General features: G+C 41.5%; 2 protein-coding genes across 2 annotated transcripts; both read right to left on the bottom strand.

The window, feature by feature from the left end:
- Positions 1 to 65: 65 nt before the first annotated feature.
- On the bottom strand, positions 66 to 1434 carry LOC134631719 (putative nuclease HARBI1). The gene is made up of 4 exons (XM_063480276.1): positions 915 to 1434; positions 726 to 838; positions 529 to 640; positions 66 to 448 (listed from the first exon to the last, which is right to left on the bottom strand). Exons 1-4 carry the CDS (start codon positions 1345 to 1347, stop codon positions 66 to 68), a joined length of 1041 nt encoding a protein of 346 aa, XP_063336346.1. The 5' UTR covers positions 1348 to 1434.
- Positions 1435 to 8422: 6988 nt separating this feature from the next.
- LOC134631718 (G-protein coupled receptor-associated protein LMBRD2B-like) lies at positions 8423 to 14319 on the bottom strand. Its single transcript, XM_063480275.1, has 9 exons — positions 14312 to 14319; positions 14197 to 14206; positions 13916 to 14035; positions 13823 to 13872; positions 13585 to 13697; positions 10326 to 10414; positions 9293 to 9480; positions 9016 to 9119; positions 8423 to 8721 (listed from the first exon to the last, which is right to left on the bottom strand). The coding sequence occupies exons 1-9, from the start codon at positions 14317 to 14319 to the stop codon at positions 8630 to 8632; spliced, it is 774 nt and encodes a 257-aa protein (XP_063336345.1). The 3' UTR covers positions 8423 to 8629.
- Positions 14320 to 16112: the final 1793 nt, after the last annotated feature.

Raw genomic sequence — 16112 nt, 5'->3', positions numbered from 1 at the left:
CGACCAATAAAGCCAGTTGAACAAAAAATCTGTTTATTCATCTTTCAACATGTTGAGGTGATGGGTCACAGGAAATGATTGTGACATATGGTGTCTCTGACTGCTCTTCCATCTTGTATGTCCGTGGGAGGGTCAGGATGTTCATGGTTTGGATCACTGCTGATGTTTGGTTCAGAAGGACAGTGTTCTCCTCTAATTATGGCAATGTTGTGAAGAATCACACATGCCACAATAATGTCACATGCCCTTTCTGGGGTGACCCTGAGTCTTTGAAGGCACTGGAACCGGGCCTTAAGCATTCCGATAGTCATTTCAACTCTGGCTCTTGTCCTGCAATGAGCCAGATTATATCGCTGCTGTGGGCCCGGTTCAGGGTCAGGGTAAGGGGTAAGCAAATAGGGTAAACATGGATACCCCCTATCACCAAGCAAGTAGCCAGTGAACTCTCCTAAGACAGAAGGATACACTTCAGTTCAAATGTCCCTGTAGCAATTGGTCTTTATACATTTTAAAGTATTTTCAACTCACCATGTCCAAATTTTGTGCTCAGTGTACATTCACGAAAAATTTGTGAGTCATGAACAGAGCCTGGCCACTTGGCTTCCACATTTGTGATAATGTTGGCAGCATCACATATGATCTTCACAGTGCAGAGAACACAAATTAGCATCCATTACTATAATGAAATAATTTGTTAGTTTGAAATGCTACAGGGAACTATGTACCTGTACATTAATGCTGTGGAAAGACTTCCTGTTCACATAGTCTCCTTCATTTACTGAAGGAGCAATGACTGGAATGTGAGTGCCATCTATACAGCCAATCACGCCTGGGAACCCTGAAAATAAATGTAAATTTTAAGTAGTAGTTCAAGTATCACCACATCATGAATTAGGTTTTGTTCATCCTGATACCTGCAATTTTGTGGAATCCCTCTTTGATAAATCTTGTGGGTCTATGACCGGGGAACACCACAAACGAGTACAGGAGACGTTTCAGTGCAACTGTAACATTCCTGACTGCCCGACAGACAGTAGCCTTGGAAACGTGCTCAGCGTCACCAATATTATACAGAAAGCTCCCGTTTGCAAAAAAACGAAGTGCAATACAAATAATATGTACAAAACTGAGAGAATGTCCGCGATGTGTCACATGAGCAATATAAGGCCTGACGATGTTATTCAAATAAATTATAGATTGTGCTGAAAAACGGTAACGTTCACACAGAAAATCATCAGGAAATGATAAAATGTCCAAACGCGCTCTAATCACTCTCTCCCGGCGGAGAGCTCTGCGGAGAATTTGGGCTTCAACATCTACTGGCTCTTCAAGGAAGGGGCACGCCATGTCTGACACTTCCTACAGTCAGATTTCCGACAAAGAGGCGGAGACAGTCAGGGTTAGTTGAAGTAAACCTGCTAGGGGGCAGGTTAGCTTCACGGAGTGTGTCGTCATAGTAACTCACTCAGAATTAATCTAAACTCGTTTTGTGAAACCGAAAACCCAGAGTTTTCGTTAACTCAGGGTGTACTTACTCAGAGTTTGCACTAAACCGGCTTTCTGAAACAGGGCCCTGACCTAAAGCCGACTCCATGGGTCTAAACTGACTGGAGTTTTTGTTTACGCACCAAATAACATCGGTCTGCTCTTGACGCTCAGTGGAAAAACAAACAAAGGAAACGTTCGCTGTTCAAGCTTAACAAATATAAAAATTAAAAATACACTTTTATAGTTGCGGTGGTGTTGTTTTTCTTGCACAACAAAGAACCGAAGCCTAAGCAATGGCTAAAACAGAGGTAAACAATTGAAACCCAAACACACTCCCGTTCATTTCAATACGCATGATCTGAGCATGCGCGGAATGCAAACGCTCCACTTTGATGGGTTCCAGCGACAGTGACGTCAGCGCTTTTGTATGAGAAGATCAAAGAAGATCAAAGCGCTGACGTCACTGTCGCCGCCACAGAAATGCTTAAATACCCCACTTTCACCTTCCTAAACACAGTTTCACTTGGAGCATTTTCAGAAACAGCGATTTGTCCTTGCAAACTAGTATTCTTTGAGAAAGGGAATACTTTTACATTTAAAGAATTCAACAAGCGTTCTTTTTTTTCTTTCGACACTTTGCATTAAGTTTTTAAAGAAATGTCACAGGAAAGATTAAATAATTCACCTTCTAACAGAGAGAATCGAGAGGAGTCACAAAGACAGAGAATGCAGGCAGGGTTTGAAACCATTGAGATGATGCTCCATGAGCTTCAGAAAAACCAAGTGTTTCTCCTTGAGCAGAACAGTAACATTGCTGCTGAGTTGTCCCAGGCCGAAAGCGAGAGAAATGAACAACAGAAAGAGAACACAAATCTCAGGACAGGTTTGGAAAATCCCGAGTGGCAAGTGGGAGAAGCTCTGTGTTTACTAATTAAAAATAATGAAGTAATAGAAAAACAGACCAGGGCAGAGATTAAAACCATTCAGATGCATCTGTATGAGCTTCGGGAAAACCAAGATCTTCTACTGGAGCAGAACAGCAGCATTACTGCTGAGCTTTCCATAGTTGAAAGTGAGCGAGATGGACAAATTAAAGAAAACACAGATCTCAGTCAAGAGAATGCAGATCTCAGGAAAGATTTAGAAACTCTTGAGTGCCAAATGGGAGAAGCACAGGGTTTAATAATTCAAAATAATGAAATAATAGAAAAACAGAGCAAGACAATTGTGGACAAGCAGAAACAGATAGATGAGCTTTATAAGGATTTAGAAATGAGAAGACAGATGGTCCAAGATCTTAAAGAGCTGGTCAGTATGAAGCAAAACGAAAATGTATTGGTTGACGTGAACAATGTTAGAGAGGAATGTCAGATTGCTGGTGAACCTCTGCAGCTGGAGAATCTTGCTCCTGAATCGGAGGCACTTGAGACTCCTGTTGCAAAACCAGTTCCTGACACTCATGAAGAGGTTCAGACTAGTGATTCGGGGCATCATGGTGCTAAACATCTACCTAAAGTAGGTTTAGGGCTTGCCACAGTGGGTCTTGTTGTTCCTGCAGTTTACTGGGCCTACTCAAAGATGTTCAACTGAAGTGAATGTCCCAGCTGTTATTTGTGGAATTGTGCTCATTATCTACTCAAGCCCTACTGCAATTGTCGATGTGCGCCAGTTACATTTTAAAGAACAGTAATGATGTTTTCCAACCACGTTCTACTGACCATACCAACCTGTGGTAACTATACTGTGCTCTCCTTTATGTTTTATTTGGCCCCTCATCTCCCAACCAGTCATGGCAGATGGCTGCCCCTCCCTGAGCCTGGTTCTGTCATAGGTTTCTTCCTGTTAAAAGGGAGTTTTTCCTTTCCACAGTTGCCTAGTGCTTGCTCATAGGGGATCATTTGATTGTTGGGGTTGATAATTTCAATCCAATTGGATTGAAATTAATTGGCTTGAAGTGAAAAACTTCAGGTGAGGGGTTCACTTGATGGGGAGCACTAAAAAAACTATGGAAAAAGAGAAAATGTAGTTAAAAGCAAATGAAAATAAAGAAAATAAAAATTAAAAAATCTCCTACTGCTTTGTTTATTTATTTAAATGAACAGTTTTACATTTTGGCCACTGTCTCATTTACTGCTAAGTAAATTATTTCAGACTGGCCAGAACATCACATGAACATCAGCCTGCTATAACTAATTTTTCAGTGACTTAGGATGAAGTAAAGGTCCTACAGACAATGTGTGTGTGTGTGTGTGTGTGTGTGTGTGTGTGTGTGTGTGTGTGTGTGTGTACGGGTTCGTACTATCCTGGTGGGGACCAAAATCTGACTTTTACTATCCTGGTGGGGACTTTCTGCACCGTGGGGACCAAAATCCAGGTCCCCTCGGGGTTGAAAGCAATTTTCACACTCAAAATGCGGTTTTACTGTAAGGGTTACAATTAGGTTATGGTTAGGTTTAGGGTAAGGGTTAGGGTTAGGCATTCATTTTTAATGGTTAGGGTTAGGGTAAGGGGCTAGGGAAAGCATTATGTCAATGGGATGTCCCCACGAGGATAGCAAACCAGACATGTGTGTGTGTGTGTGTGTGTGTGTGTGTGGCCAAGCCACACAGTAAACCTGGATTAGTTGAATTTATTAAAGTAAAGAAGAAAAAAAACTGTAAAACAACATTCAGTTATCTGACATATTTCGAAGGAGTACAGGGGATGTAATCTATAGGCTAGTGTTTGGATTTTTAAGAACGACAGGTGTTTATCTGAGATAAACGGAGGCGGAGAAACCTCTCCGACCCACACTCCAGTCCAGAAGGTGGCGATAATGCAACTAAAAGTTGTTTGCAACCGCCATTAAAATGTAGAAGAAGAAGCACAAGAAGAAGAAGAAGAAGAAGAAGAATTTTTTTCGCTGTACTCGTCAGTACAGCCCTGTTACTAGTACTAGTCTGTTGTAACTACGTTTTCTTGTATATAGATTCCTGGACCCATTTCTGTTTCCTGATCTGTTCTCCTGAGTCTGGCAGTGAGGTGTGGAGCAAACGAGAGCGTGAGTGGTGAAGAGGATTGTGAAAGTGGAGAGTGAGGAGCGGACGTGTGGTGTGTTTTGGAACCGTTTCCCTTGCATCCCTGGAAATCCCAGCCCTGTGCACTGTATATAGTTTCATCTAGTGTTGTTGTTAATAAACTTGGGACTTTTATTCTGAATTCAGCTGCTCTATGCCTGAGTCCGTTCCTCCCTTATGACAGTTTTCTAAATAATCGAATATTAATACAACGATAAAAAACACTTGAAATTGGAGAAAACTAATGAAAATAAGGTCCTGGCATTTCTGCACATTTCCTAGTAATTAGTGCATCTTTCCCTGGAATTAATTCAAGACAGACTGGTGATCACAGTCTTGAAGGAAATGTTTGATGGACTGAGATGGAATGACCCGGGAGTACATAAAAGTCCCACAGGTCTTAAACTAACAGCTTTACTTTATGTTTTCCACCAAACACCAGTCACAACATCCACACTGAAGAGTGGTCTCCAGGCTGCTGCGCTTCCGGGTAGAGCGGCAAAGAAGAAGCCAATAAAAGGAAAAAGTTGAGATGGTCAAGTCAATTGGCTTTTATTGTCATTTCAACCATGTACAGTGCTACAGTACAGAGTGAAACGAGACAATGTTCCTCCGAGGCTGGTGCTACATATGACATATAACAGACAATCAAGACAGGATTACATAAAGTGCAATATGCAAAAATTGTAAAAAAAAACCAAACAAAAAAACCCAAGACAAGACAGTGCAACACTAGACAGAACAGGACGATACAGACACAAGACAGTATTTATTATTTTGTTCCACTTCCCCTTTGCCCCATTTATTCAGTATATTTCTGGTTTTCCTTAACAAAAAAATTGCTGTCTATGGTCTCATCATTCACACCATCTGGGCTCCTAAAGAACTTTTCTTCTGCGCGTAAGTCAGTTAAACTCACCCTGCTACGGCCCTAGCAGGGCCTCCTCCTGAAGGTGCCTGTGTGGGCGTGTCCTACAATCTCTTCTGCCTGAGGTGCCACCTTTCTCTTTTACACAGCTAACTCACATCAGTAATTAAAGGTATTTAAGCCCAGGGAAAGGTGAGCTCTGGGCCAGAGTGCCATGTGAATGGTTGCAGCTAGTGAGCTGCTGGTGCTTTTTGTGCCTATTGTGCCTATTGGTGGTTGCAGCTAGTAAGCTGCGTGTGCTCTGCTCCTACTTGGTGGGGAGTAGTGTGTTTGGCAATTTATCCTTCTCTGGCTTACTTCTCAGTTTAATTGACCAACGTTTGAGTTTTGTTTTGTTTCTTTAAATGGTGATAGCGGCTTGTCCGTCTCTTTCAGTTAGTATCGATAGAAACTTTAATAAAACTCTTTAATTTAACCATTTTGCCTCTGTCTCCTTTTTCTGACCCAGACACATTTTGTTACTTCCCCTTCATCGCCTGGACCCTTTTAGGGGAACGTAACACACCCATTGCAATAAATCTAGCCCTTAAATAACTTTGCATTACACTGCTTTTCTGGCTTGCCTTTTAACGGTGAGTGCAACTGTTTCATAAAGGTTTTAGTGCACCATAAACTCCAGCAGATATTTTTGTCACAATGAAAAACATTTTAGGAAAATAACAAGAAGTAAAAGAAGGAAACCCACAGAAGCAGAAAGGATAAGACGTGCACCATATCTGAGACAATAACCAGGGCCAGACCGTTTCTGACACCTCGATCATATTTATTGTGCAACAACACGGCACCAGAGGACATTTTTAATTTGTCTTGGGAATAATTCACAGGACTCAGATCAACACACAGTCTACTCTCCAAAACCAGAACAATAGGCTGAGTTCATGGTGGACGATAAATATTCATCACTAGAACGATGAGACACAAACACAGAAGAGCCGTTTGTAACGGCAGGAGATGCAGTGTTGACAGGCGGCAAGAAATGTAAGTACAAGGCTACGTCTGTCTCTATCAATAATTATCCCATATCATACAAAAGATATGACACATATAAACAGAGAATTGTCCAGGTTCATCCTGACCATCAACCTTTCTGACTGAAGATCACTTCTGCCAGCACCACAACACTTACTGCTAAACACATTTAAAGGACCAGTTCTGTGTTTTTACAGTTTTAGCTCACTTCATTTTAATGCTATAAACAAATGCTTCATAAAAACGTGACTGAAGAAATCCTCCAAAGCTCACTGTCATGGTTTCATATCGTTTTCCTACATTCAAGGCAGCCTTTGCTTTACTTCAGTCCAATCTTGTGCAGCTTGGTTTAGCAATCAGTACAAGCCCACAATGACTCCTGGGGTTCATCGGGGATCTGCTTCATATTTCCAGTTTATTTTAATGTAAACAAAAACAAATAGAAATCTAACAGCACACAGATGAAACTCTGTAGAGATTTCGCATGTCTTTCCAACCCACTGCTGTCAGACTCCACAACAAAGACTTTAACTGATCAAACACACACACCCACACATGTGCAATAACACTAAGTGCAATACTCCTTTCTGGCATCGTTGTATTTTTACTCAGTTGTGTACAACATTTTATTCTATTTTTATCCTATTGTATATTTTATTCTACTGTATATAGTATTTGATTTTATTCTATTCTGTACAGTTGTGTACTGTATTTATTCTTATTGTAGTCTAATTATTGCTTCAGAACTTTTGCACTGTCCACTTCCTGCTGTGACAAAACAAATTTCCCACGTGTGGGACTACTAAAGGTCATGTTATCTTATCTTATTTAAACATGGTGAAGGTGTTGATGAACTTACAGTGATTACATGGTTTCACACACAATCACCTGCCAATCAACTTTAAATGACATAAATACAGATGCAATTAAACTGCACATGAATCCCATAAACATGAAGCTCTGACCTCCTACATGACTGAAGGACTTCAGGTTTATCAGTGACTGAATCAGTTGATCCTAACAGCTCCCATCGTGACAGACAGATAAATAAATCTACAACATTAAACACTAGAAATGAAATATATTAGCAAGACCTTCATAAAAACTGCGTTTAAAGTGATTCACATTCATGTGCTCAGACTGTCTCTACTGCCGGCATGACAGGCAGTAAATTGAGGATTTGATCTGTTTAGAAGCTCAGGCCTGCAGTCTGTCACATCAAAGTCAAGCCAATGTACGCTTCATTGTCATCTCCGCTATATACAGTACAGTATCTAGAGATGAGATGATGAGGCTCCAGTTACATTCAGTGCAATCCCCCCCCCAAAAGAAATAATAATATAAGAAGAGTGAAAAAATAAATATACACTTTAAGACTTGGAGGTAAATGTATTAATAACAATTTACAATTTGAATGATTTAAAGTGACCTTGAAGTGATTTAAAGTGACCAGCGTAGCAGCTTGTAAACATGAGCAGAGTTCTTGAGTGTAAGGATTGTCCATAGAGCAGCATCTGCATTACAAAGGCAGTGGTATGTGGAGTGCAATAGAGTTAGGTAACGGTTTGTGTGGGTGTGGGTGTTGGGGGGGAGTGGGAGAGCCGGTAGTGAGTTCAAGAGTCTGATGGCTTGTGGGAAAAAGCTACTTCGCAGCCTGGAGGATTGGGCCCCAATGCTGCGATAGCGTCGGCCAGACGGGAGGAGAGAAAAGAGTGCGTGTGAGGGAGAGAGATGTTCCAGTGATCTTGGCAGCTGCTTTAACAATCCGTTGTAGCTGGATGAGATTGCCGAACCACACGGAGATGCAGCTGGTCAGAACACTCTCTATGGTGCTCCTGTAGAACACGGTGAGGATGGGAAGAGGAAGGCTGGCCCGCTTCAGGCGTCTCAGGAAGTGGAGGCGCTGCTAGGCTATTCTGGTGATGGAGATGGTGTTGGTGGTCTCGCTGCACCAGAACGCCAGCTGCTCAAGCTCATCTCTGTACGCCGACTCGTCGTCGTTGCTGATGAGCGAACCTGATGATGTGGTTGGAGCTGTGTAGAGCAGTGCAGTGTCAGGACAGCGAACAACAGTGGGGTGAGAACACAGCCTCGAGGAGCTCCTGTTCTCAGTCTGATGGTGCTGGAGATGTTGTCGCCGATTCTGAAGAGCTGTCTCGGTTTTACTGACCTGCTGGGAGGCAGATGTTCAATCTTCAATCTTAAGCAGAATATCCAGTGATGAGCAGCTTCTTTGTACTTCCCGTTTCACTGTTGTTTCTTCTCCCAGCAGATGACTTTCTTATTTTGGAATCATATAGTATATGTGAGGAAACCTGCTGTAAACTGCAGTCTGTGCACTTAATACACAATGAAAATATATATTTTATGTTATTAGAATAAGATGTGTAAAAGGACTTTGATGTGTGTGAGTGACTTCTATTGTTATATCATACACTGATTAGTTTTCTCTGAAATCTAAACAGAAGAAACAAAGAGGTATTTACCCTCCGCCTCTTCCTATAACTGTACAAATATTATATTTTATTATAACTGTCTTGTTAAACAGAATTCAGATGGTGGCGACAGTCTCACCCTGGCGGTTCAGCTCCTTTCCCTCGTCCATCAGGTCAGAGGTCATTTCACTGTCTTCCATAAACTGCTGGAAGCCCAGAAGATCAAGGCAGCGGGTCCTTAAACTGAAGAGAACATTGATTACGACACAGAATCACAAACATAATTACATACAGTACTGTGCAAAGCTTTCATCAATCAACAAAATGCAGTGAATGAACAAAAGAGAAATCTAAATCACGTCGCATTTTGAAGGAACTCAGCTGGTCGGTTGTTCCAAAGATCTTGGAGAACTAACCACAGATTTTCTGTGGATACAGGCTTCCTCAACCCCTTCTGTCTCTTCATGTAATCCCAGACACATTCGATGATGTTAAGATCAGAGCTCTGTGGGGGCCGTACCATCACTTCCAGTACTTCTTGTTCTTCTTTACACTGAAGATAGTTCCTAATGACTTTGGCTGTGTGTTTGGGGTCGTTGTCCTGCTGTAGAATACATTTGGGGTTAATAAACAATCATTAATCATTCATGAACTGAATTGAATGGAATGAATTGAACTGGAGATTGCTATACATGCATTTATTTCCTCACGCTTGGACTACTGTAACTCACTGTTGATGTATCTAAGCAAAGGTTCTCTGGATCGTCTGCAGGTTGTGCAAAACGCTGCCGCTAGGGTTTTGACAAAATCTGTATTCACATGTGACACCGTTGCTATCTCAGCTACACTGGCTTCCTGTTGAATTCAGAGGCCATTTTAAGATCCTGGTCTTGACTTTTAGATCAGAGATGTTGGCACCAGCCTACATCTCTGATCTGCTACAGCCCTACGTCCCTAGACTGTGGAACTCTCTCCCCCAAACCTTAAGAATTGTGGATGGAGTAGTTGTTTTTAAAAAAAACTGCTTTTGGTTAATTTTGCCTGTTTTAAATTGTCTGTTTGATATTGTCTGTTTTACCTTTTTATGACTGGTTATCTTATGTGCAGCACTTTATGACTCTGTCTAGAAAGGCGCTATATATATACAGTATATATATAATTTTATTTACTTATTTATTTTTCTGAACGCATTCTATGTTTACAGCGTTGTTGCATACCTGCCTAAACCTTTGGCACACTACTGTATATGTAACCGCTGTGTTCCTGCATTGTGTTCCTGCGATGAAAGGTAAAAAGAATGAAAGACCTCCAAGTAATTAACTTGCCCGCTCCAGTTCCTCTCCTACAGGGAATTGTAGAAAAGGGGAGAGGCCAAAGGGGTACCCCAAATTTAAAGGGTTGCACCAAAAAGGTGTAACAGCAGGTGTGTTACACAGTGTGGGTATTTACAGAGGTGTGAGCAGTCTGCAGCTTGTTGTGGTGGGAGATGGCCGAGTCCATGTGGATCAAACAGGGGAGGAGTGAGACGACAGGACAGCCTGCAGGAGGAAAACACCACAAAGTCACAAAACCTCCATCAAGTTGACTCCTCCATTATCTCCGGGTCAACATCTGGGTCACATGATATGTTGTTTAATAACACGTTGACTCACTGCACAACTCTGTAGTTTGTGTGCTTTAAGAAAAATAAGAGGAGACTTTAAGGTCTTTTGAAACAGTACAAATGTTCGCCCTGTATATGAGGAGGAACATTCCCGAAAGAAACACGTGTACTTGTGTCTTCTCTTGGTTTACAGGGATGTGTTTCCTCACGCTTTCAGAACCCTTTCAAGTACCCTCACAGAGTGGAGTGTCTTTTAACATGATGAACTAGAGACTCACACAACCGCAGGTTACATCAAGCACTGCATGGACACTGTCTCCACGGAAAAGCCTGTCCGGCTCTACCCCAAACGTAAACCCTGGATGACGAGTAAGGTTCAGGCATTGTTAAAGGCATGCAACTCAACACACAAATCTGGGGACCAGGACATGTACAGCAGAGCAAGAGCAGACCTTAAATAAGGCATCAGAGCAGCAAAGCTGGACTATTCAAACAATCTATCAGACCACCTCTGTGATAACAACTCCAGAAAGGTATGGGAAGGCCTGAAACACATCACCAATTACAAAGGCAGTGGGACAAATATAGATAATATGGACATCTCATTAGCAGAGGAACATAAGCACTTCTTTGCCCGCTTCGAGAAAACTGCAGTCAACCCCACCATGCACGACGCCCTGCCCACAGCCTCCTCTGAGCACAGTCCCCACACATTTAGCCTCCAAGAACATGAGGTCGGCAATGTGTTCAGAGCAGAATATCAGAGGAAAGCAGCTGGCCCTGATGGAATACCTGGTAGATTGCTCAAAGCCTGCGCCGACCAGCTGGCTCCCATGTTCACCAGACTATTCAATCTCTCCCTGTCACATGCCACTGTCCCTCACTCTCTGAAATCTGCAACAATAGTCCCCAAGTCCACCACCATCAGTAGCCTCAGCGACTACAGACCCATCGCACTGACTCCAGTGATTGCACAGTGCTTCGAGAAGCTGCTCCTAAGGCACATAAAGGACTGCCTCCCACCCTACAAGGCAAAAAAGTCCACAGAGGATGCAATTTGCACCGCCCTTCACTCTCCTCTGCATCACCTGGAGTATCCTGGGAAATCAGTAAGGATGCTCTTTATTGAATTCAGCTCGGCCTTCAATACCATCATCCCAGACATTCGTATAGACAACCTTTTAAACCTAGACCCAGACCATTTCATCTCCGCCGAAGTTATCTCGGAGAGAAGTAGAGCAAGTGTGTAAGTTCATCTCTGAATGTTTGTAAAGCGTTCCCATGTTAAGCTTAACAACCGATATATGGAGCGACTGCCTCTCGCTCTCCTGCTGCTACTTCAATCGTGAAACTGCTTAATGATCAGCTGATCGGCTTTTCTGTCACGAGTCCGTCTCTCTTCTTTGTTTTTGGCCCACTTTGCGCCAGAAAGAGTAAAACCAGCGGCTGAACAACAGCAGCACGTTTAAGCTTGATAAGCTGTTGTTAGAATATATTTAATATTACTTTCTAGACCAGGATCGTTTTCTACGCAGCTGACAACTGGTAACTGTGCAGGGGCGGATCTAGCAAAGTTTAGCCAAGGGGGCCGATAGGGCATGAACAGGGAAAAGGGGGGCACAAAGACATACCTTTCTTTCTTATTCTCATTTAAAATGTCTAGCTTTTAATAAATAATTATCTGAATCTTACACCCAAAGTTTTAATCTGATGTAAAATGTGTAGAAGTCCATTACTGTATATAGTAACTGTTAAGTCTAATATACCCTAGTAAGCTATAGTACTTTTTCCTTTGGGAAAGTACCATCTGTGAATCCTGCAATTCTGTTGAAGAAAGATGTTTAAGCTATTTACTTATTCTTGAAAAATTATTTGTTTCTGTGCATTTTGTTTTCATCCTGCATCAAATTAAAGTTGATTACATCGATTAAGCATCATGAGTTGGAGGGTGGTTCCCTATTTTTTCTTTTTTTTTTTTTTTGCTGGGAGTTTGCAACCCTATTAGTTAGGTTGCTTAATATTTATGCTAAGTACTCTACCAGAATAGGGAGGATGGAGTAGGTTTAAGTTTATTAGATTGATCAGTGTTGCTGAACTATGAAATATTTTGGGTGCAGTGTATTTTTTCCCCACACACAGGTATAATGCAGAATAGCTTTAGTGTTGTTGTTTATTTAAACTTGAGTATGAACTTATACAAAATGCAGCGAGATATTAAAAAACAGTTTTATTGATTAAGAAACACACAATATCGGATTCATATGGGTATCGGCTGATATCCAAATTTATGATATCGGTATCGGACATAAAAAAGTGGTATCGTGCCATCTCTACCCTAAACACCAAGAAAACAAAGGAAGAGGTCAGCGTACCACACGCCATCCCCGTGTGGTACGCTGGTTGCACAACAGCTGGCAAGAAGATTATGTGCAATGTCTTATGTGCAATATCTCACTCTTTCCATGCTCTGTGCAATATTTTTGGCTCATGTGCAATATTTTGGTCTCATTGGAATCACCACCCCCACCCTAAATGACCATGGCCCCTCCACCCTTATTTTATTTATTATATTATATAACTGCCCTTGTATACAACCACACAATGTTTCAATGTTTCCTACGCACACACCATGTATATAGTTCACTCACACATATATGGATACATATATATTGCTTTTTATTTATTTATTTGTTTCCCCCTCATTGTATATTGTTTTCCCTTCTTTACTTTTCACCTTGTGGTCCAGCTACCCAGTTTCGCTGTGCAAGAAACTACACAATGACAATAAAACTCTAAGTCAATACCAGGTGCAAAGGAAGAAGATTGTGATGAAGCATGCCATCTGGTGGAGAGAGCAAGCATTACGAGGCAGTGAGCTGAACAAGAGGAGCTCAGCGGTCTGAATGAAGTGAGATCGTGTTTCAACAACGAAGCACTGAAACAAACGTCACATGTCACGTTTCCTTCATTGTAACACAACAAAGACTCAGCTGTGCAGCACTCCATCACACAGCAGCTTTAAACACTTTTAGAGGCTGTATAGAAATATGAAGCTCTGTGTCTGACGGTTTGTGTGTAAACTAGCGTCTGCCCTCTCAGGCTCACCTCGATGTACTGGTAGTTGTAGCCTCTCAGCCAACCGGATGACAATCAGCGAGAGGACAGGCCACGTGCTGAAGAAGGTGAAGAAGGTGCACTTGGACCAAACCACAGCCACGCTGAACAGAGTGAGGACGACGGAGAGGAGGCGGTAAAACCAAAGGTTCAGGAGGCACTCCTAGTACTACTCTGTGACACACACACACACACACACACACACACACATACACAGGGCAGTGTTTACTCTTCGATGTCACTGCCACTAGCACCCAAAGGAAAACTGTAGCAGGACACCTGTGCAGGTGATCACAGCAGGAATCTGATTACACCCACCTACAGTCAGGATGTAGATGTATCTGCTGAGCCAGCCGGCTGGCTCTGACAACGGGAAGCTGTGGACGAATTGGTGGGTGGAGCTGTTCTCCTTCTTGGCCACATCATCCAGGTGGATGGCATGCTGCAAGAGGATCTACCACTGCACATCAGTACTGTTGTGTCTCAGCACGGTGTAGATCACCTGCACATGATGGGTTCAGACATGAGAGCATAAAAAAAAAACACAGAGTTACTGCTAACATTAACCAATCCATGAGAGCGTGACAGCAGGTGACTTATTACCTTAAAACCCCTGAGGAGAAAACCAGTACTTTAAGAGTGCACAGGAAACAGAAGATTTCAGCTGTGTGCAGCCTGAGGAGGAAACTACGAGCACAGAGAGAAACCTCATCATCACCTCGTCATTATCTTCCTCTTCTTTTTTTGCTCTGTGGTGGAACGAGGACTATCTTTTCTCCTCTTCTTCTGCTGTTTACCTGAACCACCATCAAACAAAGCTCAGCTGACAGCAGTGATTACAAAGCTATTGAGTCATGTCTTTATCGCCTTTTGCATCGTGTGCCTTAGTTTGGTTGAAGTCTATGGTACCGTCACACTGGTGCTCTTTCAATGAACCATCACAATGAATAACACGTGTGACAAGCCAGCACAGCTGCTAGGAAACTAATACTCTCCCCACGTTTTACATACAGATCTTTCTCCTGTGTGATTTCACTGTTGCTTCTTGAGATTAAAAATATAAATAAAAAGCTTTTCTTTGCCACTTTGTGTCAGGTTTATATTATTGGATTGTCATTTATGCTTAGAAATATTTACTCATATATGCTTAGAGTTTTATAATCAATTGCATGTTGATAGAGGTTTGATCCTTAGCAGTCTGTAAAGACTCTGTGTGCCTTCCAGAGTGTTCTGGCATACACACTCACATCCTGCGGTCACGAGAAGAGGTTGTACCTTCTTTTATTGTTTTATGGTATAGCAAACAAGTATAAGTGTACTGTAAAATCTAATTGGTTCCCAGAACTAAAAAAAAAGTTGAGTAAAGCTTAGCTAAAAATGACTAAATTTGGACAACTTATTTATTTTGAGTACTCTGTACAGGCTCATTTGTTCCCTGAACTCTGTTTAACAGGTACCGCATCCGTATCTGCCAACGGAATGAGTCGCCACCAAAAAACCCCCCACAAAATTACTCTGGCAAAGAAAAAAAAATACACATCTCTCCATAACAAAATGGAGCCCGAAAGAAAAACGTTTCTGCTGTGTGGGATCATTTTGATCTTTTAACTCCAAATAAGGTAACTGTTTGTTTCAGTGTAATCTACCAGAATAGGAAAAACAGCAATTTGACTTGAAGTGTAAATTATTTATTTCATTTTATGCAGGATAAATGTTGCATCTGTTCTGCAGAGCTTTCTTACAAACAAAAGCAAATCCTCAGTGTTACAGAGGCATTACAGAGCCAAACATGAAAATGAGGAGACAAACACACTGAGAATGAACACAGGTCGGCCTATACTGACACTGAACAGCTTTATCATCATTTTTTTTTTTATTAGTATGCGTTTTATTTTTCAAATCACGCATCTAGGAAGACTGTTCTGGACCAAGCAGTCCTGAATTTTATTATAAAGGACTGCCAACCCCTTAGTATTGTGGAGAGTGTCAGAGAGAAAAATTCCAAGATCAGAGGATCCTTTAACGTACTGGGGGAATAGGAAGACATCTTATCAGAACCTTTTCCACCTGACTTTACAGCTTTTGTGTACCCCAGCTTCATCTGTGCCTGTGAGTTTTCCAAAGCTGGGGAAAAGGTGTAAAAAACAAACAAACAAAAAAAACAAAACAAAAAAAACCACAATAGACTAAATGCAAAAAGATTGGATAAACTTATATTTCTGAATAGAAATTTATAATAAACTGAGTCGAATGGGTAATATTACATTCACAATACTTTCATCTTAATTTTCATTTAATGTGATTCACACTATATTTTAAAGATGTAAATGGCCTGTATTTGTATAGCACTTTACTAGTCCCTAAGGACCCCAAAGCGCTTTACACATCCAGTCATCCACCCATTCACACACTGGTGATGTCTACAATATTTGCAACATAAAAGATATAAAATGATTCCATAGAAAGTACAATACCTTACAGTGTATAAGTATGACTAGGTCATTGAATTGTTGTGAATT

Source organism: Pelmatolapia mariae, linkage group LG7 (assembly GCF_036321145.2).
Source record: "Pelmatolapia mariae isolate MD_Pm_ZW linkage group LG7, Pm_UMD_F_2, whole genome shotgun sequence".
In the NCBI taxonomy this organism is placed as follows: Eukaryota; Metazoa; Chordata; class Actinopteri; order Cichliformes; family Cichlidae; genus Pelmatolapia; species Pelmatolapia mariae.
The sequence above is the reverse complement of the archived record's forward strand: the minus strand, read 5'-3'. Positions and strand labels throughout refer to the sequence as shown.